This window comes from Ovis canadensis, chromosome 16 (genome assembly GCF_042477335.2).
Source record: "Ovis canadensis isolate MfBH-ARS-UI-01 breed Bighorn chromosome 16, ARS-UI_OviCan_v2, whole genome shotgun sequence".
NCBI classification, from domain to species: domain Eukaryota; kingdom Metazoa; phylum Chordata; class Mammalia; order Artiodactyla; family Bovidae; genus Ovis; species Ovis canadensis.
Window position 1 is genome coordinate 32,311,765 of NC_091260.1, and position 26,417 is coordinate 32,338,181.

Here is a 26,417-nt window from a genome sequence, read left to right on the forward strand (position 1 = left end):
GTAGTTTTTAGTAGTTTCAAATTTAACTAAAATAGATTTGGGTTTGGAAATTGACTTGTAAGGTAATCTGTCATCCTAGTTTTCTTGGGACTGGCTTTCCCTGAACATGGGACTTGCAATCCTTAAAGCAGTAAGTCCCAGGGAAACTGGACCATTGATTGCCCAACTAACCACATGGCTGTGAGACCATGGCATGTTATGTTACAAGTCTCTGTTTCTTTATGTGTGAAGTGCGAAAAGTAATGGAACCTAACCCATAGGAGTTCAGTGATAATTAAACGAGATAGTATATGAGATATATAGATATATGCTGCTCTCGCTGCTAAGTCACTTTAGTCATGTCCGACTCTGTGTGACCCCCTAGATGGCAGCCCACCAGGCTCCCCCGTCCCTGGGATTCTCCAGGCAAGAACACTGGAGTGGGTTGCCATTTCCTTCTCCAATGCATGAAAAGTAAAACGTGAAAGTGAAGTTGCTCAGTTGTGTCCAACTCTTAGCAACCCCATGAACTGCAGCCTACCAGTCTCCTCCATCTACAGGATTTTCCAGGCAAGAGTACTGGACTGGGGTGCCAGATATATGATAGATACAAAACACAGCACTCACTATGTAAACCAAGCACTTGATAAGGACTCAATAAATAATAGCCATTATTATTAAAACTGTTTTCCAATTTTATTGCAATATAATTGACATATAGCAATGTATAAATTTAAGGTATACATTATAATGATTTGACTTAAAACTATCATAAAATGATGTCCACAGTTTTATTCAAATAAATAAATAATTTATAAATATTATATAAATAAATATTTATAAATAAAATATTTATAAATAAAAATAAATAAAATGTTCATTTTATTCAAAATGTTCATTTGGGTTTTTCCGTAACATCTTACAGAAAAAGCCAAGTGAACCTTTAGGCCAACCCAACACTATCTTTGGGCAAGTAACTTAAGCTCATTAAGGTTGGTTCTCCATTTGAACACTGAGGAGGATAACAATATTTACTTCTGAGGATCACTGACTGGAGCAGAGATAGAAAGGTTATGATCACTAATATATGGCCTAGAGTTTATATGTTTTCTTTCCATGTTTCAGGAAATAGCCAGCTTCAAACAACATATGCCAAATAGAAACATTCAAGGGCGCCAAATTCTGCTCCCCTACATACCAGCCAGTCCAAGAGAGAGACCCTGCAAAACTCCCTGCCCAGAGTATGTAGTACTCGCCAAAGCCCTCCCCTGAAATACTACCTTGGGCTCCTAAAGACCAAAGAGGGTGTGGTGGACAGTTCACTTCATATTGGTAGCAAATGTTTGATTTACCCTTGATTTCATAGAATTCATGCCCAAAGCTCATAAATTCTATGTTTGGAAATGTCGGTTAACTATGACAACTGTCTTTCACCAAATATTTTTCTGTTAATCTCATTGCTTTCTAGTTAGCATTTTTCATGTATACATTTCCCTCAGTTTCTTTCTCCAAAAATGCAGTGATACATCCTGGGACCTTTGTGGCTCACTGTGCTTCCTGGAACTTTTGCCTTAGGCCTCTGAGGAGACACTGCACTCCAGTCATGAAGAGGAAGACCCTTTGAAAGGAATGGAACCCTATCTCGTAAGGAGACTTTCCTGCCGCAACATCCAGCTTCCCCCTCTCGCCTTCAGACAGTTGGAACAAGCGGACTTGAAGAGTGAATCAGAGAACCTTCAGAGGCCAACCAGCCTCCCCTTGAAGATTCTACCCCTGATTGCTATCACTTCCGCTGACTCCAGTGGGTGAGTGACCTTGGGTGACATTGCCCCATTTTCTATTTTAAACGATGATTGTTATCTGGGATCTCTTGAGTTTTGTGGCTCATTGCTTGATTTGAGTCAAGGGGAAATGGGGTTGCTAGAATCAAGAGAAAATCTGGTAGTTTTTCTCAGGTAATATTGCAGTCTCTATAACAGGAGACACTTTAGTCAAATTATTTTACATGAAGTATTTGAAAAAGTATTGATGAATGCAAATGAGTATCTGGGGAAAGGAAATTGGGCTTGGAAATTAATACTGGTCACAGGTGATTAAACAGAAAAATTTCTTAACAAATGAGAACTAATAGACAAATTAACATGTAGGCATACCTATCTGAGAACAGTAGGCAATGTTCACTGATGCAAAATGAATTTGGAATCAAGAATAGATTGTACTATAATTAGAATCAAAGGAAATACACAACTGGTCATGAGCCTAATAATTTGGCCTTTGACATTTTCAGGTCTTGCTTACCAGAATACTGTTTCAGTTCCTAGCATAAGGAGTTTTATTCTGCATTAAGATGTATAGAAGAATGAGTGAGGCCTCTGATTACTAATGTAGCATTTGCATTTTTTACTTTACTAGGTATTTGTGTTTTGAATCTTTTTCTGCTGTTTACTGTGGGGTTGTTTACTCTTTAATTGCAATTACCAGGTAAAATGTTGTCAAAGAAAGTGAGAATTGTGGGCACATCCATTATTTGATTTTTTGGGTCAGCTGCATTTTGAGAGGAGGAGGAAACTAGTGGTCCACACTTGAACAGACGCTTGAGCATTTATAAGGATTACAGGAACAGAGCAATTTGCTGGGATGCAAATGTGATTCTTCCTCATTGTCTGCCAAGTTCAAGGCATTTCTAGAGAAGGGACCTTTTGGGTTTTCCTAAAAGTTATTGGAAAAGTGGTGGTGAGAAAAAATGTCAGCAGTAACTGTCATCTAAGATATTGAATTTAGCTGTTTGAATTGTTACAGACCAGTTCAAAGCACCTATGTTATTAAAAAGCATGAGGAAATCACAACTAGATAAATAACACATTCTTAACTTGAAGCAAGAAGGAGGAAATACATATGTGATATATATTTTTTTTTCTGGATGAACTGTGTGTATAAAGAAGACTGTACACCTATCCACCAGACACATTAAAGCAGGTAGGAATTTTATAGGGCAGCTTGCTCTGAGCATTCTTTGAAAAATACTGTCTCAGAAATCCAATTTCTCCTGTTTGGCATCAGTCCCGCTTCACTCATGTAGAGGGGAGGATTCACCTGCCAAGTGAGTCAGAGACCACTAAGTCCACTCCTGTGTTCAGTAATTTGCTAGTAGAGCTCCAAGAGTTCAGTTAATAGTTGTATTCATGCCTGGGATTTATTAGAGCAAAAGAATACAAAGAAAAATCAGCAAAGAGCAAGGTACGTGGGGCAACATCTGGAGGAAAGCAGAAACACGTTTTCAGGAGTTCCATCTCCCAGTGGATTCAGAAGGATGTACTTAATTCCTCTAGTAAGGAGTTGTGACAATACATGTGAGCTGTGTTCACCAGAGAAGCCTTCTATCAGCGAAGCCTATTAAAGGCTCAGTGTTTATGTGAGATATCTAGGAGTCAAACTCACAGAAACAGAGTACAGTGGAGGTTGTCAGGGACTGAAGGAAGGGGAAATGAGGAATTGCTATTCAACAGGTATGCTGCTAAGTCACTTCAGTCGTGTCCGACTCTGTGCAACCCCAGAGACGGCAGCCCACCAGGCTCCCCCGTCCCTGGGATTCTCCAGACAAGAACACTGGAGTGGGTTGCCATTGCCTTCTCCAATGCATGAAAGTGAAAAGTGAAAGTGAAGTCGCTCAGTTGTGCCCGACTCTTAGCGACCCCATGGACTGCAGCCCACCAGGCTCCTCCGTCCATGGGATTTTCCAGGCAAGAGTACTGGATCGGGGTGCCATCGCATCTCCGTCAACAGGTATAGTAGTTTCAATTACAAGATGAATAAGCTCCCAAGATCTGCTGTACTACGTTGTGGCTGCAGTTGACAACACCGTATTGTGCACTTAAAATTCTGTCAGGAGGGGAGATCTCATGTTAAATGTTCTTACTACCAAAAAAAAAAAAGTTTAAAAACAAAAAGAAAATAAAAGATGGACTTAGTACCCAGTTTTTATTGGGGGTTGGTCACTGAGGCATCCTCTTCGTAGGAGGTGCATAAATTCCAGATTCCTAGAAGGAAAGCAGTTGTTCAGCATAAACCATGCTTTTTACACAACCAATTTAGGCACTGAGCCATATTACCAGTTAGGGAATGGTGGGAACCCTCCTGAAATCCAAGTTCCCAGATGCCACCTAAGGGTCAATCTTTCCAACAGGCTTTTCTAATGATAACAGTTGCTGGCCTAATGTAAATTCTTTTCTGCACAGCAGGTTTATCTTAGAATCATTAGCTTGATTTCTCTACCTTTGAGGAAGAAGGGATTATAGCTATAATTAAAATTAAAATGAACTAATTTAAGCCTGTGATGTATTCAATTAACTTTGGTTTAAAAAAAATTTGCTGGCTAAACATGACTTCTCTCTCGAAGCTGGTGTTATATCATGTGCCCTTAAAAGAAAACAATGTGGTATATTTACTATGTCTCTGTGTAGTTGGGCAATGTGTATAATTAAAAATCTCAGGTTAAAGCTAAGCTTACTTAATTAAATTTGAATTTGTTGCTAAATGCAAATAGCTTCCAAGTGCCAAAGGACTTGGGGTTCAGAATTGTCTCTATGATAGTACTTTTGTTGGTTCAGAGTTTGTTTCCTTTTTAATAAAAGATCTAAGATTCAAGTATAAGCAAAACAGTACTTACCATTGACAAACATATTCAACATTTTGGAGGAGATAATTTGTCTTTTAGAAAAATGGAACAAGTGACTCGTCAGTGCCAGAAGGCAGTCAGGAGAAGCCACCTATGAGAGTTGGCAGAAACAAAGCCTAAACATGTACTAAAGGAATTCTGTTATCTTTTGAAGCAAATTTTCTGGAATATCTAAACTTTGAAAGGGAGGCAGAAGGTAAATTAGGGATGACATTCTGTAGCCATTCCAGTTAACCAAGAACTACAGGTTCCTTCACGACTATCAGAAAGGGCTAATGGGAAATTTAGACTACTTTAGCTAGGTTTCTGCAGCCTCATTCTTCATCATTAAAAGTTAGTAGGTCCCCAGGTTCCACTGTTAATCCTCACTGAAGCATTGACAATTGTGAACCTTTGATAGAAAAGGAGATTTTCATCCCCTTTGGATTTATTCCTTTATTTATTTAGCTTTGCTCTTTTTTTCTGATATATGAGCACATCAGACAATTGCTCTGTCGAGTATCACACAGTAGTGGGTCTACAGACTTGTGCTACCCCTTTCGAAAGCCATGATGCAGTTTCTTAAGGAAACAATTGGCCTGCAAAAAAATACATAATTTGCTCTTGGTCAGCCTTTGATATATTATAGCTACTTACGGTATAACCACTGCAGCAACTGCTATACTTTTTCGGGAAAATATTAGAGAAAATTCTGTTCATTATTTTTGGTTTCCTTGTTATAACTGGTCTCAAAGATCCTCCGTTAATAACTCATGGGGTAGAGGTGAGTACTCTAACAGGTGTAAGAGTCAACCAGGAATTTGTTCCTCGTTCAGAAAGTTACGATCACTATGGACGTATCACATTTATGTTAAGAAGTCTGTGTCTTGTTAGAAAAGGAGAAGTATCATATGATATCCCTTATATGTGGAATCTAAAAAGTGATGAATTTACTTACAAAACAGAAAGAGATTCACAGACTTAGAGAACAAAATTATGGTTGCTGAGGGGAAGGATGGGGGGATGGATAGTTAGGGAGTGTGGGATGTACATGTACACATTGCTATATTTTAAATGGATAAATAGCAAGGACCGATTGTATAGTACAAGGAACTCTGCTCAATGTTATGTGGTAGTCTGGATAGTGGGGGGTAGTTTGTGGGAGAATGGACATGTATATGTATAGCTGAGTCCCTTCTCTGTTCATCTGAAACTGTCCCAACATTGTTAACCAGCTATACCCAAATAAAAAATTTTAAAAAAAATTAAAACATGGAGGAAGAAAAAAAAAGAAGTCCATGTCTTGCTTTTGGCATCTGTCCACAGACATACCCTGCATTCAAAGGTTATTCAAATATGTTTGGAATGAGATTGGAGGTCCTCTTCATTTCTTACTTGCTCCTTGTTTCACTTCTATAACAGCCCTTGCTGACTTCAACATAGTTCTCTGGTCAGAATCCTTGGAAGGAATCAGGAGCTTGCCTTGGCCCAGCTCGGGCCCTGGCTTACTTTCCCTGGGTGGTCCATGGACCGCCAGGTACTCTGAGGAGAGTTTAGCTTGCCACATCTAGAATGCTTCCTGTACACAAGTAGGAGACTGCAGGAGCAAAACGGAGGTAACGGGAGGTAGTGCTAAATCGTTGTAGCTGTGTTTTATGGCTGCATCAGCTATAATCAAATGCGAGCCAAGGAGTAAGTTGTCCCCTTGTGACAGGATGACACACCTGTGGATGGATGAATACTCAGGAACACATGTGGGTGGAGAATATGACAAACACTTTATCACTAGTGTGCCGTTACCAATCTAGAGAAGTACACTGTGTGCATATATATTACTATGCCCTATTTTTTTTTTAAAAAAGAAAATGGAAAGAAGTTGAAATAATGGTCACACTTGGAAAAAAGTCTACTCCCCAACACAGAAGGAAGGATTACCTTAGTCAAATACGGCTTCATATTACAAAAATCTTCCAGAAATATTTCTTTGAGTTATGTGCTATTATTCATAGAGGAGCTGGTTTGAGATGCCAGTTAGACTTTGGGTTCTTTGATCAACTGGTCATCATCTAGATTTCTTGAGTACACACAGTATGTTAGTATGAACATAAAAAAAAAATAGGAAATTTTCAACGTTTTGTTACTGAACCAAAATCTGAACAAAATAAAATTAAGAGAAACAGAAGCTTGATTTGAAAAGACATCTGATTTTTCAGACTTTATTTTTAACTTAAGGTTTTGATGGTGGGGATTTCAGATTTGAAGTATAGTGAGTATAAGGCTATCTGAAGCTAAAGATCTGTCTTTCATGATGAACCCATGAGACTTGTTATTTCATATTGGATATGTGCTCAAGTTTCAAGAGATTTATTTGATAAATTCTGGCTGAAAGTTTTGTGGAAGATCTATATAATCCAGCATGCAAAGATTTCCAAAATTGTACACTTGATTGTGATTATAAAGGATCCCTTAGGTATATGATATTTTGACCTGGATTTGGTTTAAAAATATTATCACAAAGAAATAGGAAGGCAATGCTACCAATAATCTTAAAGATAAATGCTATGTAAAAAAAAATACAACTGGATTCCTTTGTTTTTTAAAATACAATTTATTGGCACAGCATTTGTCAAAACTCAGAATATCTACAAAACATTGCAAGACTTATTTCTAAAGTATTTACTCTGATTTAATTGAATTGAGTTTTATTTTTGCCTTGAATTTTTTTATTTTTGAGATTAAAATTAGACTCTAAGAGCAATGGAACACTTTACTATATAATTCTTGATAAATGACATCTTGAATCTAATCTAAAATAGCCAACTAAATAATGCTGATGGCTTTCCCTCACACATCATAGAACCTCTGAGTGTTTTATGGTATCTGTCATTTCTAAATTTCAAGAAAATAAGGTATAAATGATAATTTTGTTTAAATAAAGAGTATGAAGTGAAGTGAAAATCACTCAGTTGTGTCCAACTCTGTGACCTCATGGACTATGCAGTCCATGGAATTCTCCAGGCCAGAATACTGGAGGGGATACCTTTTCCCTTCTCCAGGGGATCTTTCCAACCCAGGGATCGAACCCAGGTCACCCACATTGCAGACAGATTGTTTACCAGCTGAGCCACAAGGGAAACCAAAACTAAAGAGTATAGTAATTACCAAATTCTAATTTCTTCTTCAGACTACTGTAGTGCCTTCTCATTCTTGTAGTACTCTCTGGAATCCTAATTAAGTTTACCTGAATGGACTGATATCATAACATACCATCATACATAACACTCTCTATTTGTATGTAATAAAGTACCATGTACCAGGGAGAATTTACTTTTATAAACAAAGGTTTCTCTCTCACCAGGCTCCATATTCATAAAAATATTGAACAGAGTGGTGACTTTTGTGCTTACCACATGAGAGCACCTGGTCCTTTTCCAAACCTTTCTTATGCCAACTTTACTTGTTTGATAGTAAAGATTGGTTAGAGATCCCAATGTAGAAATGAACCCAGTGAAGCATTTAATTTACCATGAAAAGTGATCGAAGAACAATACTGCAGCAGGCAGAGTGCAGAGCTGAATAAAAGCACTTTAATTATTTCCACCCAAGAATCATCATTTTCAGCTCCTCAGATAGCTGCTTATCCACAAACACTACCCTGTTTGACCATCTTTATATAACTCAACCTTATATAATCACTGAAATGTTTAGGGAGAGTTTACAGTTCTTTCAAAATCATGTTCTATCTTGCAATATAATGTTTATGGGGTAAAAATAGGTGAAAACACTCTGAATGGTCTTTATTTAACTGTTATGTGCTATATAAATGTTAATATTGACCAAAGTATATCAGTTAGAGAAGTCTCAAATAAGAAAAAATGCATTCAATTGAAATTCAGGAAAATATGAATGTATCAAACTCTTTTTCTGCCTATAGCTGAGTACCCCAAATGGAAAAAAAGATTTATTTAAAATAAAATTGTATATAGAGAAAGAACTATGAGAAAAATATGTGACCTTTTATGTTTAATACACATTTTTTTTGTTGGTTTGGCTGAAAATCCTGGCTAGTTAGGATTTAGGTATCATTTATTGTACCTTTTTATCTCATTCATGTAGAATCTTCTATCCACTTAAAAGGAATTAAGTGGAGCCAGGCATTGTTAGACCTATTTCAAATCTGGGGAATTCAATCAAAATAGTATACCATTCAGTTGTTTTATGTCACTTATTTAACATACATTTATTGGTTTTATTTGATGAATTAGCATCATTTACTCTAAAGTTAGTGGCTCTGAGTCTGGGAAAGGTAAGACCTTTGCCAACATTTCCAAATGGTTTTATCTCAGGATGTTCTGATTTTTATTCCAATGTGATTACTAAAAAATGTGACTAATGCTGCCATAAGAAACACACACACACACACACACACACACACACACACACTTGTTATGTGGAAGCTATACACAGAAATTCAGAACTTTAGTATACATAGATACTTTTTATACCATATAATTTATAATATACAAATAAGATTTAGAATATCCATTTTAGAATTCAAATGACTTTCTGGAACTTTTCCATTTTTTGGCCTTGTATTTTTGGAGTGTTCTCCTTCTTTCCTCCTCCACTAACTGTTCTGTGTCCCAGTTAGCATGTGACTTTGGCTTTCTCATTTCTCCAGCAGTATTTAATTGAGGTTAACTTTATTTCTTTAAATTGTATATTTCCATACATATTTTTAGAGAGTCAAGCTAGATTTTATAAATATAAAAGAATATCTGCAAGTTATATGAGTGAACATGTTCATCTACTCGATCATTTATCAGTCATGTATTTATGTATTCATCTGCACATGCATTCAACCATTAGCAAGTGTCTATTTTTTCTACACAATGACATGTGAACTGGAGGTGGGAGGCTTACTGGTACTAACACAGTCACTTCTTTCATAGAATTTAGAATTCAGGTGGGCACGCTAAAAAGAAAACAGACAATTACTGTCCCATTTTTTTTAATATAATGCGCACATATCACATATGACTGAGGACATGCAGAAGTTATGCAGGATAAGAAGGGAGCACATATGCACAGGCTTAGGAGAAACTGACACCCAAGCTGAGACCTAAAGGGAATGGTATTAAGTAGAGAGAATAGCAAAGTCCATTGACAAGGGAAAGTGGGATGTATGCATTCAGAGAACTAAAACTGTTCAGCATGGCTAGACCAATAGGCCATGTTGTAGGCATGGTTGGTAATCATCACCATTACTTTTTCATGTAACCAGTGTGTGAGGATTGGGAATATTCTCCAGGAATGTGAGCATCTATGGTATAGGCACCATGAAGGCAAATAGTTCAACTGACTCAAGATTGGAAAGTGGAGGTGTACAGTAAGAGAAACTGGGAAAGGGATTTGAGGATTTTTGAAAGATAGTAAAAAAAAAAAAAAAAAGTGGTCAATTATGGCACTTAAGCTGAGTGTGGAACTTAATGAATGTGAGAAGGTACAGATATTAGGGATTGGTTCAAGATGGCAGGGTAGAAGGACATGCACTCATCACCTCCTGTGAGAGCACCAAAATCACAGCTAGCTGTTCAACAACCATCATCAGGAGGATGCTGGAACCCACCAAAGAAGGATACCCCACATCCAAAGACAAAGGAGAAGCCACAGTATTATGGTAGGAGGAGTGCAATCACAATGACATCAAAGCCCATACCCGCTGGGTGGGCAATCCACAAACTGGAGAACAATAATACCAAGGAATTGTCTCACTGTTGGGAAAGGTTCTGAGCCCCACATCAGGCTTCCCAGCCTGGGGATCTGGCGAAGAGACTAGAAATCCCCAGGAAATCTGGCTTTGAAGGCCAGAAGGATTTTATTACAGGACTTCCATAAGACTAGGGGAAATAGAGACTCCACTCTCAGAGAGCACAAACAAAATCTTTCATGCACCAGGACCCAGGAGAAAGGAGCAGTGACCCCAAGGGAGACTGAGCCAGACCTACCTGCTAGTGTTGGAGGGTCTCCTGTGAAGATATGCATCAACAGTGGCTCACTAAGGGATGAGAATTGGCAGCAGCAGTCCTGGAAAGTGCCAGTTGGCCTGAGGCCTCTTGGAGATTGCCATTAACCCCACTGTAGAGCCTGTAGATTCCAGGACTGAGTCACCTCAGGCCAAACAGCTAAGGGAGGGAGCACAACCCCACCCTTCAGCAGACAATTGGCTTAAAATTTTACTGAGCCCTGCCCATCAGAGCAAGACCCAATTTTTCCCACCTCCAGTCCCTCCCATCAGGAAGCTTATACAAGCCTCTCATCCTCATCCTCCAGAGGGTAGACACAGAATAAGCAAGATGAGCTACATACAGTCTTGCATGCCAGAATGAAAACCACATCACAGAAAGTTAATCAAAATGAAAAGGCAGAGAATGATGTCCCAGATGAAGGGACAAGATAAAACCCCAGAAAAACAACCAAATGAAGTAGAGATCGGCAAACTTCCAGGAAAACAATTCAGAATGAGGGTGGTGACGATGATTGAGGATCTTGGAAAAATAATGGAGAAGATGCAAGAAATGTTTAACAAAGATCTAGAGGAACTAAATGGCAAACAAACAGAGATGAACAATACACTAGAAGGAATCAACAGCAGAATAAGAATGAAAAAAAAAAAAATGAACCCAGCCTAAGAGACCTCTGGACAGTGTTAAACACACCAACATTTGCATTACAGGGGTCCCAGAAGGAGAAGAGAGAGAGAAAGGACCTGAGAAAATATTTGAAGATAATATATTAGATAATATATTATCTAATAGCTAAAAACTTCCCCAGCATGAGAGAAGAAACAGTCAACCAAGTCTGGGAAGCATAGAGAATCCCAGGCAAGATAAACCCAAGGAGGAACACATCAAAACACATAGTAATCAAACTGACAAAAAATTAAAGACAAAGATTAAATATTAAAAGCAACAAGGGAAAAATGACAAATAATGTACAAGGGAACTCCCATAAGGTTATCAGCCAATTTCTGAATAGAAACTCTACAAGCTAGAAGAGAATGTCATAATATATTTAAAGTGATGAAAGGGAAGAACCTATAACCAAGAATACTCTACCCAGCAAGACTCTCCTTCAGATTTGATGGATAAATCAAAAGCTTTATCGATAAACAAAAGTTAAGAGAATTTCACACCACCAAACTAGCTTTACAAGAAATACTAAAGGAACTTCTCTAGGCAGGAAACACGAAAGAAGGGAAAAATCCTACACAAAAGAAACCCAAAACAATTAAGAAAAAGGTAATAGGATCATACATATGAATAATTACCTTAACAGTAAATGGATTAAATGCACCAACCAAAAGACATAGACTGGCTGGGTAGATGAAAACTTGTGCATGTGTGCAATCCACGTACCACCCCACTCTGCTTAACCCCCCAGTCTTATGTAATTATTTTCTTTTGTTAGAGCTTCCCAGGTGATGCTACTGGTAAAAAACATGCCTACCGATGCAGATGACATTAGACATGTGGGTTCAATCCCTGGGTCAGGAAGATCCCCTGGAGGAGGGCATGGTGACCCACCCCAGTATTCTTTTTTTTTTTTTTAATTTTAGTTTTTTATTTTTTAAATTTTAAAATCTTTAATTCTTACATGCATTCCCAAACATGAACCCCCCTCCCACCTCCCTCCCCATAACATCTTTCTGGGTCATCCCCATGCACCAGCCCCAAGCATGCTGCATCCTGCGTCAGACATAGACTGGCGATTCAATTCACATGATAGTATACATGTTAGAATGTGATTCTCCCAAATCATCCCACCCTCTCCCTCTCCCTCTGAATCCAAAAGTCCGTTATACACATCTGTGTCTCTTTCCCTGTCTTGCATACAGGGTCGTCATTGCCATCTTCCTAAATTCCATATATATGTGTTAGTATACTGTATTGGTGTTTTTCTTTCTGGCTTACTTCACTCTGTATAATCGGCTCCAGTTTCATCCATCTCATCAGAACTGATTCAAATGAATTCTTTTTAACGGCTGACTAATACTCCATTGTGTATATGTACCACAGCTTTCTTATCCATTCATCTGCTGATGGACATCTAGGTTGTTTCCATGTCCTGGCTATTATAAACAGTGCTGCGATGAACATTGGGGTACATGTGTCTCTTTCAATTCTGGTTTCCTCGGTGTGTATGCCCAGCAGTGGGATTGCTGGGTCATAAGGTAGTTCTATTTGCAATTTTTTAAGGAATCTCCACACTGTTCTCCATAGTGGCTGTACTAGTTTGCATTCCCACCAACAGTGTAGGAGGGTTCCCTTTTCTCCACCCCAGTATTCTTACCTGGAGAATCCCAAGGACTGAGGGAGCCTGGGCAGGCTGCGGTCCATGGAGTTACAAAGAGATGGACACGGCTGAAGTGACTTAGCATGCACACAGTTTATATTGTTAGGTTAATCATGTTTCCATTATGGCTTGCAATTATAATTATCTTTTATTTTTTGTCTGGCTATTGATTGTGAGAACTGATAAACATTTTTTACTATTGTGATTATGTAACTATTATTCTTTTTAATACCATTGTATCATGACTAGTTAAAAGAACATAATAGAATTCTATATCACTAAAACTACCATTTAGTAGAAAAACCTATGTTCACTTTTTAATATCCAGATGCACATTAGAATTTTCTGAAAAATACAAATGCCCAGATATTGTTTTCTTTCTCTAAAATTCCAGATATAATTCTAATGAGCAGCCATGTTTAAAAACAACTGGACTATATGATTATCTTTTACTTTAATCTAGTTTGTTTCACTTTTTCTATTTTATATTCGGTATTCCCATTTCATTTAGTTTAGGTTTTATAATTTCTCTGTCTCTTTTATTTGTATTATTTCTCAAGCCTTTATCAAGTATAGAAGAAAAGCTCTTGTATACGTATACATATATATGTAGTATGTATAATATAATATATATATTTTAGAAAACATGAAGTTTTGCTTAGCAAAAAAATTTGTGACATTTTGTTCCACTTGTTTGACTATGTATGAATAGGATGTTAGATTTATAATTTATATTCACTCAAAACTTTGATTTAATTCTACTTATTCTGGCATCTTTCATTATTGCTAAAAGTCTAAAAAACATAATTTTAGTGATTTTCAAAAAAGATTGAATGAGTCTCGAAACTTCTAATACTCCATTTCTGAGAATATCAAGAAATACTATGTTGTTTTTTTTAAAAAGAGTAATTAACAGGTGATACAGTACTGTTAACTAAACACAGATTTTGTTGAAATTTCACACACACAAAAGAAGGTGGAAATAGAAAGGGTTTGAGATCTCTATAAGGCTCTATGATGTCAAAGAGGTGAAATTAGAATAACTGAACAAGCTGAAAATCTAGGAGATTATTTGTATTGAAGGAGAGTATGTATGAGCCTTCAGATTTATGTTTTGAAGATCATTTAATGTGTCTTCAGGATGTCAAGGGGTTTCCAGGGAGGAGAATGACTGCAGTGGGAAAGGGGTCAAAGAAATGACAGATTTGGACATGAGTTGACTCTTCCACATCAACACTCCAGTCACATGTAAGAGAGAAGGACTCAAGAGTTCAAAGTGCCAGAAAGGTGGAAACCTTTCAACAAATGGTACCTAGTGATCAGCGAGACTGGCAGAAGTCAGTGATAAAATCGAGCTGATTGTTTGTCAAGGATGTCAAAGGAGAGGTTTTGCAATATGGCGGAGGAGTAATGATCAGTAAGTTAATGCGAGTAATAAACAGAGCGGCAAGTCCATTTCAGGAAGAGGCTCCGGGCACTGAGAACAAGAGTAGTCTCCCCTCAAGTTCACTGCAAGAGCATGGTGTCCTCAGCAAAGGGCCATGTGTGAAAGGAGGTAGGATGGGGGTGACTCTTGAGAGAGGAGATGAGGATGAATGAACTTGTTTACCACAGTTGAAAATCAGGGTACCAGAAGGCCTAACTAAGAAATCTGAAAGAATGAGAGTGGGGTTTTGGACAGAAAAGAGAAAAATCATAGAGCAATAGGGAGATAAGGAACAAAGGAGGAATCAGCTGTCTCAGGTAGTCCTCTAAATTATAGATGAATTCCAAAACATTTTCAAAAATTGGTCCAACTGTTTTCTGACAGACGGATTTAGGGAGGCAGAAGCGCAGACTAATAAGTGAGTCTTTTATTAAGGCCATAGGGGTTATGCTAGTCCAAATAAGTGGGTCCACAATTGTAGCCTTTGGGGCCTAGTGATACTTTTTATCATCTACTGGAAACAGCAGCAACTTCTGGTGTTTGGGAAATATTGCATCTACTTTTGCATCTACTTGCAAGCTGAGTAGCTACTCAGCTGTGTCCTAGATTTATTACAGGCTGTGGAATATGGGGAGGGATCTAATGGTTTTCAATGTGTATTATGTTTTCAGTCAGAATATTACTTTATTTTCAACAATTGTTTTTTAATATTTAACTCACGATTTTGCTAGCTTTGATAACTTAGGTGTTATAATTAGCATTTGTGTTTTTCTTTTGAGGATTTCCTTCCTTAGAAATGACCATTGTCTTAAATAATTCTATTTCCTTAAATATTCTTAAATACTATTTCTGCAATTCAAACATTATCCTAGCTCATCATACTGCCAGTTTTAGCAGAAAAACCTAGAAGAAAATGAATGTTATGTGGACAAATTCTATTTGCAGAAAACTAAATGAGACTATTAATGTGACTTCACTGAAAGAACACAAAGGCACGGGCATATGTTTTTCTTTTAACTTGAGTGTAATGTGTGACTCGCAGATTTTATCTGATAAAAAACTGTATTCATGTTAATTTTAATGCAGAGCTATTGGATAGAGTTACATGGTTAAATTCTGAGACTCAAAACCCTTATATAATGCCTCTGCAAACACAATTTTTTATTCTGGTCTCTTCTATGACTTAGTTAAGGGTCATTTTTGTTTGCTTGAATCCTCACCAACTGAAATAGTATCTGTGGCTAGAATTTAGCAGCTGTAGAGTATCATATTTACAAAATGCCTTAGCAAATGGCATTAATTCTACTCCACAGAGAGACACACAGAGAGGGCTTCATTTGACTTAAAAGAAATTTAAAGGTTGATTGAATTTCAGATTGTTGTTGGTTTTTTACAGCAAATAAAGACTAGATAGAATCTTTACCTTCTTATTTTGTGTTATAATTTCTTGTATGTTCTGTTCAGTGTCCACTGGAAAAACTGAAGTGAGGGCTAATGATTTTAGGCTTAACTGTTTCCATAAAACTGTCCTGTAAGTAAAAGATACTCTTTTCAGTGGTGAAACAGTGAACACATAGTAAGAAAATTCACATTCATGGGCCATTATCTAAGCATTAAGAGGAGCATTATGGTAACTATAGGGTAACATGGAAGACCTTGGGAACCTTGGGGAAGAAAAGTGAAATGCATAAGTACAACTCCATGTTTCAATTACAAACTGCAAAATACATGCTGCACGTGCCTAAGAACTAGAAATCGATATGAAAATAATTCGGTTTTTTTTGGAATAACCAGATTGTGGGATTTTTTTCCTCTCATGTTAATTTCTATTGTATTAATGAAACTTGCTTGTCCAATCAGTAAAATTACATTAAAATTGTATTCATGGTTTATCTGCAATTTCATTCATCCAAGCACCTGTAGAGCTTTAGTATATGATAGACAATGTTTTATGTACTTGGAGTATATTTATGAATCGATGAAAATAAAATCCATGGTATTTTGTTTCTCACATGTAACTTGACAGGAATCCTTGGTAAATATGAGGGAAGGAATACTTGGAGTTTTAGAGTTCTCCTGATTACTTTGTGTAACCAGGCTCTGTTGACAGCAGACTTCACCAAAAAGACCACCAACAGAACATATTGAATAAGCCAAACTAAGTTTTATTCTCACTGAAATAAAGACCACTGCCTTTAAACTTAGAAATATTTTAGAAGGGAGAAGTAAATAAAATATATTTATAGGGTTTTATATCCTAGTCTTCTTAGATGGACAACGGTTGGAATTGTAAAGACTTTAAGGACCCAAATTAATGACGTTTTAAAGTGAAGTAAGGGTCAGAAAGAATTTTGATAAGCAAACTATTAGTCTTGATAAGTAAACTTTTGTCTTACATTTTAAGAGTAAGCATTCCATGGAGCTAGGACCTAGGTCATTTTTGCTTGAATTTGGCACTAAAGCAAGCACTTAAGCTTTGACCCCAGATTATTTAGCACTGGGATAGGAAAGAGTTTGGGGTTTAGTGCTTACCACTGCCTTTGTGAGTGAGCCTATGTGCTATGGTTTGAATATTTATGTATCCCCAAATTTATAGGTTGAAATCCTAACCCCTCAAGAGAATAGTATGAGGAAGAGGAGGGGCTTTGGGAGTTCATTGGTCATGAGGGAGGAAGACTTAGGAACAGAATTAGTGCCCCTGGAAATACTCTCCAGCTTTCATCATGTAACGGCACAGTGAGAAGGTCATCCATGAACTAGGGAGTGGATATTAATCAAACACTAAATCTGCCAGCCCTTGACCTTGGACTTTCCAGACTCAAGAACTGTGAGAAATGAATTTCCATTGTGTATAAACCACCTAGTTTAAGGTATTTTGTTACAGCAGCCTGAATGGACTAAGATACTAGGCTTGATACTCATTGAACCAGACATTGCAAAAACAATGTCTCTTTTATTTTATTTTAATTTTTTAAAATAGTCTATGAATCTTTATATTTTTAAATTTATTTTTACTTTATTTTGCCTTACAATACTGTATTGGTTTTGCCATACATTGACATGAATCCACTACGAGTGTACATGAGTTCCCAATCCTGAACCCCCCTCCCACCTCCCACCCCATATCATCTCTCTGGATCATCCCTGTGCACCAGCCCCAAGCCTCCTGTATCCTGTATTGAACATAGACTGGCGATTTGTTTCTTGATAACAAATCAAGAAACAAATATAACATGATAGTATACATGTTACAGTGCCATTCTCCCAAATCATCCCAGCCTCTCCCTCTCCCATAGAGTCTAAAAGTCCGTTCTATATATCTGTGTCTCTTTTGCTGTCTCGCATAAAGGGTTATCATTATCATCTTTCTAAATTCCATATATATGCGTTAGTATACTGTATTGGTGTTTTTCTTTCTGGCTTACTTCACTCTATATAATCGGCTCCAGTTTCATCCACCTCATTAGAACTGATTCAAATGTATTCTTTTTTAATGGCTGAGTAATACTCCATTGTGTATATGTGCCACAGCTTTCTTATCCATTCATCTGCTGATGGACATCTACCCTCTTTTAAAATCTATATCATTGTCACCCTCTTGTTTGAAAGTATAACCCTAGGGATAGTCAAGGGATGAGAGCTCAAAGAAGGTAAGATCCTAGAGTGGAAAATTGATTTGGTTAGTTGGCATCTTTTGTTCTGAAGGGATTGCAGGATGGTAGGAGAGAGAGCCCAGCTTTCCACCAGGAAAATTAAAGGGTCAGGTATCTTCTCTGCATACCTCTCTGCAAGCAATTAGACCTCAGGGTGGTCACTCTGATGGTCCCAGCCAGGACTTTGAATCTTGAGAGGATGGCTCAGACCCACCATCATATGTGTCGCCACTAGAAGTTAGCCCATGGGGGTTGTGGCTGCTGACACTGTGACCAGGGCTGGTGTGCACCCAGCTGGTGAACAGCCCCGTCCTAAACAGACTGATGATGTAGTTTCCTCCTGGCTGCTCCTCGCTTCCACTGGATCCAGCTCACCTGGTTCTTATGTTTTTTTGATGAATTCTTTTGATGAATTCCTTTTCCTGCTTAAGTGCATCAGTGTTGATATCTGTTGTTTGCAATCCAGACCCCTGACAGGTTCACAGCCCTTAATAAATTTATTATAAATCTTTACTGCTCTTGAAGCCAAAGTACAGAAGGTGCTCTAACTTTTCCAGAACTTTAATTGCAAAATCAGTAGTAAAAGTTAGTAGGGAGGAACCAAAGGGAAAAATTGAGTTTTCATTTCAGTGCATTCCTTTTACATAAAAGGGTAACAAAAAGAAGGATGGTAGAGAGAAGAGTTCCTCAAGATGTCCCCGGCAAAGTTTATGAAACTCTCAATAAGGAGACAAGGACAAGGCTTCATTGTAATTATTCCCTTTTGACTGTTCAGGCTGGTAGGCTTAAAATGGACTCCAAATGAGAGTGGTTCGCACTGCAATTAATTAAGTGCATGAAATTACAAACTGCATGCCTTTCCTCTCTGGAGAATATTCTTCCTCTATAAGTACTAATTTATTTTAATTCCTCTCTCTCGCTCTCTTTCTGTGTCTCTGTCTCTCCTTTTAAAAAGGAGTTCTCCCTGAAGGAAAATGAGCTTTGATTGTTGTTAGTCCACTGAGAAAGCTTCCATTTGAATATGAGAATATACTTCTCTCTAATCCTTCCTTACATCTAGTGCTAAATTTATTAGAGTTGTTCCTGGTATATTTTCTGAAAACAATGGTGAGGAAAAAAGATGAGAAACGGTCAAACTCTTTTTGTAAGTGTCCTTGTCTTTTAGAAGTCATTTATCTTTGTTGTCGTGTGTGTGTGTGTGTGTGTGTGTGTGCATACACACATATGTGCGTGTGTGTGATTTTCAGAAGTACTTCAGAGAGATTATTTCCAAAACCTTACCACCAGTCGGCAGAGTTAACTCCTGGCAGAGGGTATACAGGCCTGTTACCTCAACAGTCTCAGAAAACCTTGAACATTCTTTCCTTCTTGATTCCCTATCTACCTTATTATACTATCTTAAGTATATTCACAGCTTTTAAACCTCAATTATAATTCTGTGCTTCAGAATTTGTATTGTTCTGCCACTTTCCCTCCTAGATTAACATTTATTTTCGGGATGTCTGCTCTAGTCAAATGGAAAGGATCTAATAAGGCCATTCTTCTTGAGATTCGAGTCATTTTAATTAACTTAACGGCTTGTTTCAATGTCAATGGTGGAACTGTGAGAAGAAATGGATGAGTATTTGAATTTTCCAAATTCTTCACATTATTAAATGCATATCCAGTGCTATTTCTTATAACTGAGAAACATCTGGTTGCTTAACAAAAAATCCAGTTGGAATAGTTTTAAAACATCTGGCTTCAATATTCTTCCTTTGAGATCATTGTACTTCTCTGACATCTGCCTGAAATGACTCCCCTCTTTCTAAAGAAGGCCCTGTTGATGTCTACATTTATCTAAAATATTCAGACATGAGCTGAAGATTATTTTTCTAAAGTAACCCTTTCCTGGGATGAATGAGACCTGGGTAATGAGGGTTCCTGGGCATTTGAGATCCTGAGAAAATTCCAGGATGACTTTCCATAAAGATTCTCTCCCTGCCCTGCCCCATCCTGGAGCCTAATTTACCAGTTAGGAAGCTACATCTTCATTGCAAGATGGTCTTGGCCTTGTTGGCCTGAAAGAGTTAAAGCACTTTTAACAAATATGAAAGATCTCTCCTAGGAATATCTTAAACACCAGGAAAAATCTGCCTTAACAGCAGTCACCTAAAGTTAGTTAGATTTCATTGTTAAAAATTATCACCACTAACTAAAACCCTTGCCCATTCAAAATAATGTGTTGTCACGTAACAACAAGATGTATTATTAAACTGCCACATTATTATTGCTTTAACAATTTGAGAACTATTATGTTTAGAAAAAAGACCTTATTCAGCCCCCTATTAGAGTCTATTATTTGACAAGAAAAACCAAATTGGATGACATTTGGAAAAACATAGATTGGTACCACTTCTCATATTTAAAGGACATTTTATCCTGGAAAATGACTGACTACTTCGATTAACCTCACATCACAATAAAATAAGCTTGCCTTTGGATGACTTCTAATTTGCGTTGCAATTATCCCCGTGGGAGCATTTTGTAAGCATAAGCAAACAAAATATTGCTTGAGTGATATAGGCCTATGCTCCTGAGAGAGAAATCTATCAACTACACAATTAAAAATATAGGTCTTAGTAAACACCTCTGAAAAGGAATTATAAGGATGTGCATTTTTTCACCTTTTAGAGTTTATCTTTCTAATAATGCTCCAGAAGAAGACAATTCTGATGTACTTTCCTTGGAGAGATCATGGGACAATGATGTCATTTGAAAGTTATGGAAATAAAAATCATGTGTTGTCCTAGAGCTGAGAGACTTTCTTTTATTTATTTATTTTTTAATCTCTACTATTGGCTTTCATGGTCTTTCTGAGATGATTTTATGTCATTAACTAGTAGTGACATGGAGATTCAGTGGTGAGATGAGTGTAATGAATGAGATCCTCATTTGTGAAGAATCAAAGACTCTGTGAGTCGATAGGGCTACACATGTACATCTGCAGAAGGAGGAGATGTACCAATTTTGGGGGGCTTGAAACAGGCATATTGCACTTCTGCTTAGAAGATGAGGTAAGATGCAGAAAAACAAATTCCTGACCAGGGCTGGCACATTAGGGCCTACAGGCCAAATCCTACCTGCCACCTGTTTCATAGACAAAGTCTTCTTGGCGCACACACTGCAGAGTGAAGTAGTTGAGAAGGAGAACCCCTGCCTGCTGAGATGAAAATATTTACTCTATGAACCTTTAGAGAAAATGTTTGCTGACCATTGACTTAGACTGTAAGCAGTTACTAAGTGGACAGCTTATCAAGAGGTTGAGGCTTTTCAAGAATTAGGAGACCATAATCATCTCTTTCCTGTGGCAGGGAGAACAACAAAATTGACACTGCTTCAGTGCTTACACACCCATCTTCTCATTCACCAGCGTGGTCCAGTACCATCTCTGGGACAAGGGTGATGCCTGTCATTCAAGGGCATAAAGAGGCATAGTTCTTTCTCCCATGGGATAAGATAGGGTACAGTGTCTTCAGACAGAGTACACAAATATTTCTGCTCTTATAGAGCTTACATTTTAGTGAGTAAGTGATAGGGAAATAGATGTGACCTATTTGGAGAGGTTGGAATTTCTTTCAATTATTTTTTAGTGTAAGTATAGTTGATTTACAATATTGTGTTAATTTCTGCTGTGCAGCAAGTGATTTGGTGATGCAAATATATACTTTTTATATTCTTTTCCATCATGGTTTATCACAGGATATTGAAATCAGTTCTCTGTTCTATACAGTAAGACCTTGTTGTTTATCCATGCTCTATATAGTAGATTCCATCTGCTAAGCCAACCTCCCACTCCATCCCTCCCTCAACCCAGTTCCTCTTGGCAATCATAAGTCTGTGCTCTGTATCAGGGAGTCTGTTTTGTTTCATAGATAGGTTCATTTGTCTTATATTTTAGATTCCACGTATAAGTCATGTATGATATTGGTCTTTGTCTGACTTGCTTCACTTAGCATGGTAATATCTGATTACATCCATGTTGATGCAAATGACATTATTTCATTATTTTTAATGGCTGAGTAGTATTTCATTATACATACGTACCATATCTTCTTTATCCATTCATCTATCGATGGGCATTTGAGTTCTTTCCTTGTCCTGGCTACGATAAATAGTGCTGCTGTGAACAAAGGGGATATTTTAGATACAGTGACTAGGCAAGATCTCACTGAGAGTGGGACTTTGGATGAAGGTTTGGAGGCGACAAAAATAATTATCCACTACAGTTATATTAATAATTATAGCAGTGTATTGAGAAATGTCCGTTATATTTTGTATTCCTTATTTAAGAGGGAAGCACAAAATATACTTTAGAAAGAATCTTATTAAAATGGAAAAAAAAATTACAAGGCGTGGAACAAGTCACCCCTCGCTAAATAGGACTGTGTTTCTCACCTGAACAGAAGGAAGAAGATACTACATTTTAAATAGAGGCCCATCTTAAATTATGGGAGAAGTCCATCTAACTATTAATATAAAGTATATGAATGGAAAGATTAGAATGAAAAGCCAAATAGAAAAATTTAAGGACACTGATTTCAAAATAGAAGTTTCTAAATTTGAGAGAGACTAATCTTTCTGATTCTAAGGCTAAATTAGGATAAAGAATCAATACATTGGAAACCAGCCTGTTTCTAAGTTCTGTTATTTTCCTGCTTTGGGTATAGATTGATGACATTGTATTCTAGTAAAAATTCCCTTCTTTAGGCTGCTAGGAGAGCAGAGCAGGGTATACGAGCGGTGTGGGTATTGGTGTGTCCATAAAAGTGGGAGTGGACAGGTGTGAAGCAAGAGTGGTTATTCACTCTTATTTCAACATTGAAAAGCATTTTAGTTAAAATCTTCAATTCTATGAAATGAAGTCTTGGGAACTTAGAATGTTATTGGGTAATGGGGAATTTAATCTGGCTCTCAAAATTCTGAGATTTTTGGCCAAGATGGAGAATGAAAGCATAATTGGGCTGGGAATAGATTGTAGAAAGAGCTTCGATTGCCCACATGTTAAACAAAGAGAGAGAGGAAATGCAGTAGGACCTTTTAGAGCCAAGCCTCTCTTTGCTATTCTACAATGCTTTTTTCCCTCTTAGGAAAAGTGACTCTAATTGTGTCTGCTTGTCTAAGACCTCAGCTTCTCCAGGTCTCCAGAGGCCAGTTATATGCATGTTCCCCGTCCTGCTTTCCATGCATCTCGTCTCCTCTACAAAGCAGATGCAGATTTGAGGGCAGAGGACAGCTGAGGCCTAGGCCTAAAGCTACTTCAGTAATGGTGTCCTCTTTAAGACAAAAATTATTGTTAGGATACTATAAGTCAGGTCCAAAGTAGGTATTGAACATGAGAAAAGAAGTGACAAATTAAAAATTTGAGTTGGCATATATCACAAATATCACAGATGTTAAAAGTCATAATGTACCCAACATAATTCTATGGACATTTTCCATACACTTTTGGCTGTGTATTATTTTATTGCATCTATTTTTAAAAATTTTATTGTAGAGTAATTATAAATTATTAAATTTAATTAAAATCATAATTTTAAATTAAAATTATAAATTTATATAAATAATTATATAAGTCATATTCCAATAGTAATTTTTTAATTAAATAAATTAAGAAAAAATTATATCTCTGCTATGGTTGAGGTACAGCTCAAGCTACGACAAGACTCAGGTACTGGAATGATAGGCTCCAGGAGCTGGAGTCTTTGTAGAAGAGGGTGGCGGGGAGGCAACAGCTTGTCTCCAAGTGGTAGGGGCCCCAGAACTATCTTGTGGACTGAAAACTGTTGCTTAATTTAACACAATACTTGCTTGGGCCCACCCCAAATTCATTTTCTCCTGTTGTAAGTCTTGAGCAAGGAGATCAAGCCAGTCAATCCTCAAGGAAATCAACCCTGAATATTCATTGAAAGAACTGTTACTAAAGCTGAAGTTCTAATATTTTGGCCACCTGATGTGACGAGCTGACTCACTGGAAAAGACCCTGATGTTTTGAAAGATTGAGGGCAGGAGGAGAATGGGCAACGGAGGATGAGATGGTTGGATGGCATTACTGCCTCTCGGGACATGAGTTTGAGCAAACTCTGGGAGATGGTGAAGGACAGGAAAGCCTGGCATGCTGCAGTCCATGTGGTCACAAAGAGTCAGACACAACTTAGTGACTAAACAACAGTAAATCAATGTTCTATTGATGTGATGACCATCTGCTTTATTATTCAGTTTACTGTCACCCAAGACCTAGAGCACTCACCAAGATTTAGGACTCTTGCTTCCGTACCATTGTTTAATTCAAACTTGAATCCATTTACTTTCTGTCTTGTTTGTGGGGCTTAAAAATGCAAGCAGTCTTTGAGGTGAACTCTTATTGTTCTTTCCGAAAAAGTATCAAATACCTATGTCAGGGAGGAAATGAAGCACAAACCTCCTCTGATTGCAGCACAAGAGGACTTAGAGAACAGAAGACAAAGATATCCAATCACTCCTTTTAATAAGTAGCAGCAGCCCCACAAAGAAAACATGTTGATCCCATTTGGTGGTACATCTTCCATGGAGAAGGGAGGTCTGAATGAAGGGAACTTTGGGCAGGTGGGAGGGATTGTTATAAGGAAGGAGAGGTTCTGTATAATGGAACACCTTCCCTTGCTGCTGTTGCTGCTGCTGCTAAGTCACTTCAGTTGTGTCCCACTCTGTGTGACTCCAAAGACAGCAGCCCACCAGGCTCCCCTGACCCTGGGATTCTGGAGTGGGTTGCCATTTCCTTCTCCAGTGCAGGAAAGTGAAAAGTGAAAGTGAAGTCTCTTAGTCGTGTCTGACTCCTAAAGACCCCACGGACTGCAGCCTACCAGGCTCCTCCATCCATGGGATTTTCCAGTCCAGAGTACTGGAGTGGGGTGCCATCGCCTTCTCCGAGACCTTCCCCTATGGGAGGATAAAAAGGATGGCTGCAGTAGGCAGAGGAACAGCATGAGAACCAGCCCAGCACCCACCTGCTACAGAGAGGCAGTCTTCATAGCTGGCTCATGTCATGATTAAAATGAGTGGGAGAGAATATTAAGCAAGACAACCCCCTCAACCACTATGGGTGGAATTCTCAGGCGTGGCCAAAAAGACACTGAGGAATCCCTGCAGTATCTTGAAAGCTGAAAGCCTGAGCAGACACAGGCCAATTTCTGTGATATTCCTAGGGGATTTCCTTCCTATTTTGAGCAGAGGAATGGACTTGGATGGGGCAGCGTGTTCCTGTGAGTTGGCAGGCACCCACTGAACAGAATAACTGATTTGCTACTCCGGCTGCACATGCCAGTGGAATTGCCAAGCCAACATTGCCTGGGGGAAATACCTGCTAAAACTGAAATGATCACAAGCTAGATGGATTGGACACTCACTCCTGTCGACTATCATTATGCATAATGTTTTAATTTTTGTTAATGTTATGGGCATGTGATAAAAATTCAAACAAGAAGGTAGAGTATCATTTTCTGACTCTAGATTCTCTGGTTTTCAGTCCCTCCCCTGAGGCACAACTATCTCAGAGTTTCTGCATTTTCAAGCATGTATAGCTAACTTTCATTTATTAAATATGTCCATGAAGGTTTTAGAGTAGGCATATAAAAGACAATTTGATTGTAAAAATTGCAAACACTTTAATGTATTTTTATTCCTGTGTATTTGCTTTGTTTTAAAATTTATGCCAGTCTAGAGGGGAAAATCTGTAAATATTTCTGTTGAAATCTTAGAAATCAGTTATTTTTTTAAAAACTTATTTACATGAGGCTTGTTCACTGTGGAAAATTTGGAAAATATAGAAAAGTATAAAAAATTTAAATAATTTTACCATACTTCTCAGAGAAAAGTACTACTAATCTTTTATATTCTTTTATATTTTACATGTATTTATATGATTTAAAAGAGTCTTAATGTAAATACATTATGTGTATATAAATTATACATGAATACATTATATGTATTTATATAATTTTAAAAGTTTTAGTTATTCAGTCATGTTCAACTCTTTGCAGCCTGATGGACTATAGCCCACCAGGCTCCTCTGTCCATGGAATTCTCCAGGCAAGAATACTTCCCTTCCCCAGGGGATTTTCCCAACCCAGGGCTGAACCCAGGTCTCCTGCATTGTAGTCAGACTCTTTACCATCTCTGAGCCACCAGGGAAGCCCTATATAGTAAATCCTCAGAATTATTCATTTTTAACTAAAAGTTTATGCCCTTTTGCTAATCTATCCCTATTCCCACCCCTCAACCCTGGTGAGCACCATTCTCTTTATTTTATGACTTCAGCTTTTTCTGAAGACTT

The 26,417-nt window shown here is 37.7% G+C and overlaps 1 protein-coding gene across 4 annotated transcripts in view; it reads left to right on the forward strand.

Moving 5' to 3' along the window:
- The window catches only part of PDE4D (phosphodiesterase 4D), a 1,583,646-nt gene that overhangs the window by 510,429 nt on the left and 1,046,800 nt on the right, over positions 1 to 26,417 (forward strand). For all 4 annotated transcript variants that reach the window (XM_069556482.1, XM_069556479.1, XM_069556480.1 and 1 more), the window contains one exon: positions 1,555 to 1,784. In XM_069556482.1, coding sequence (XP_069412583.1) covers positions 1,555 to 1,784 — 230 coding nt within the window. The remainder of the gene's footprint in view (positions 1 to 1,554; positions 1,785 to 26,417) is intronic.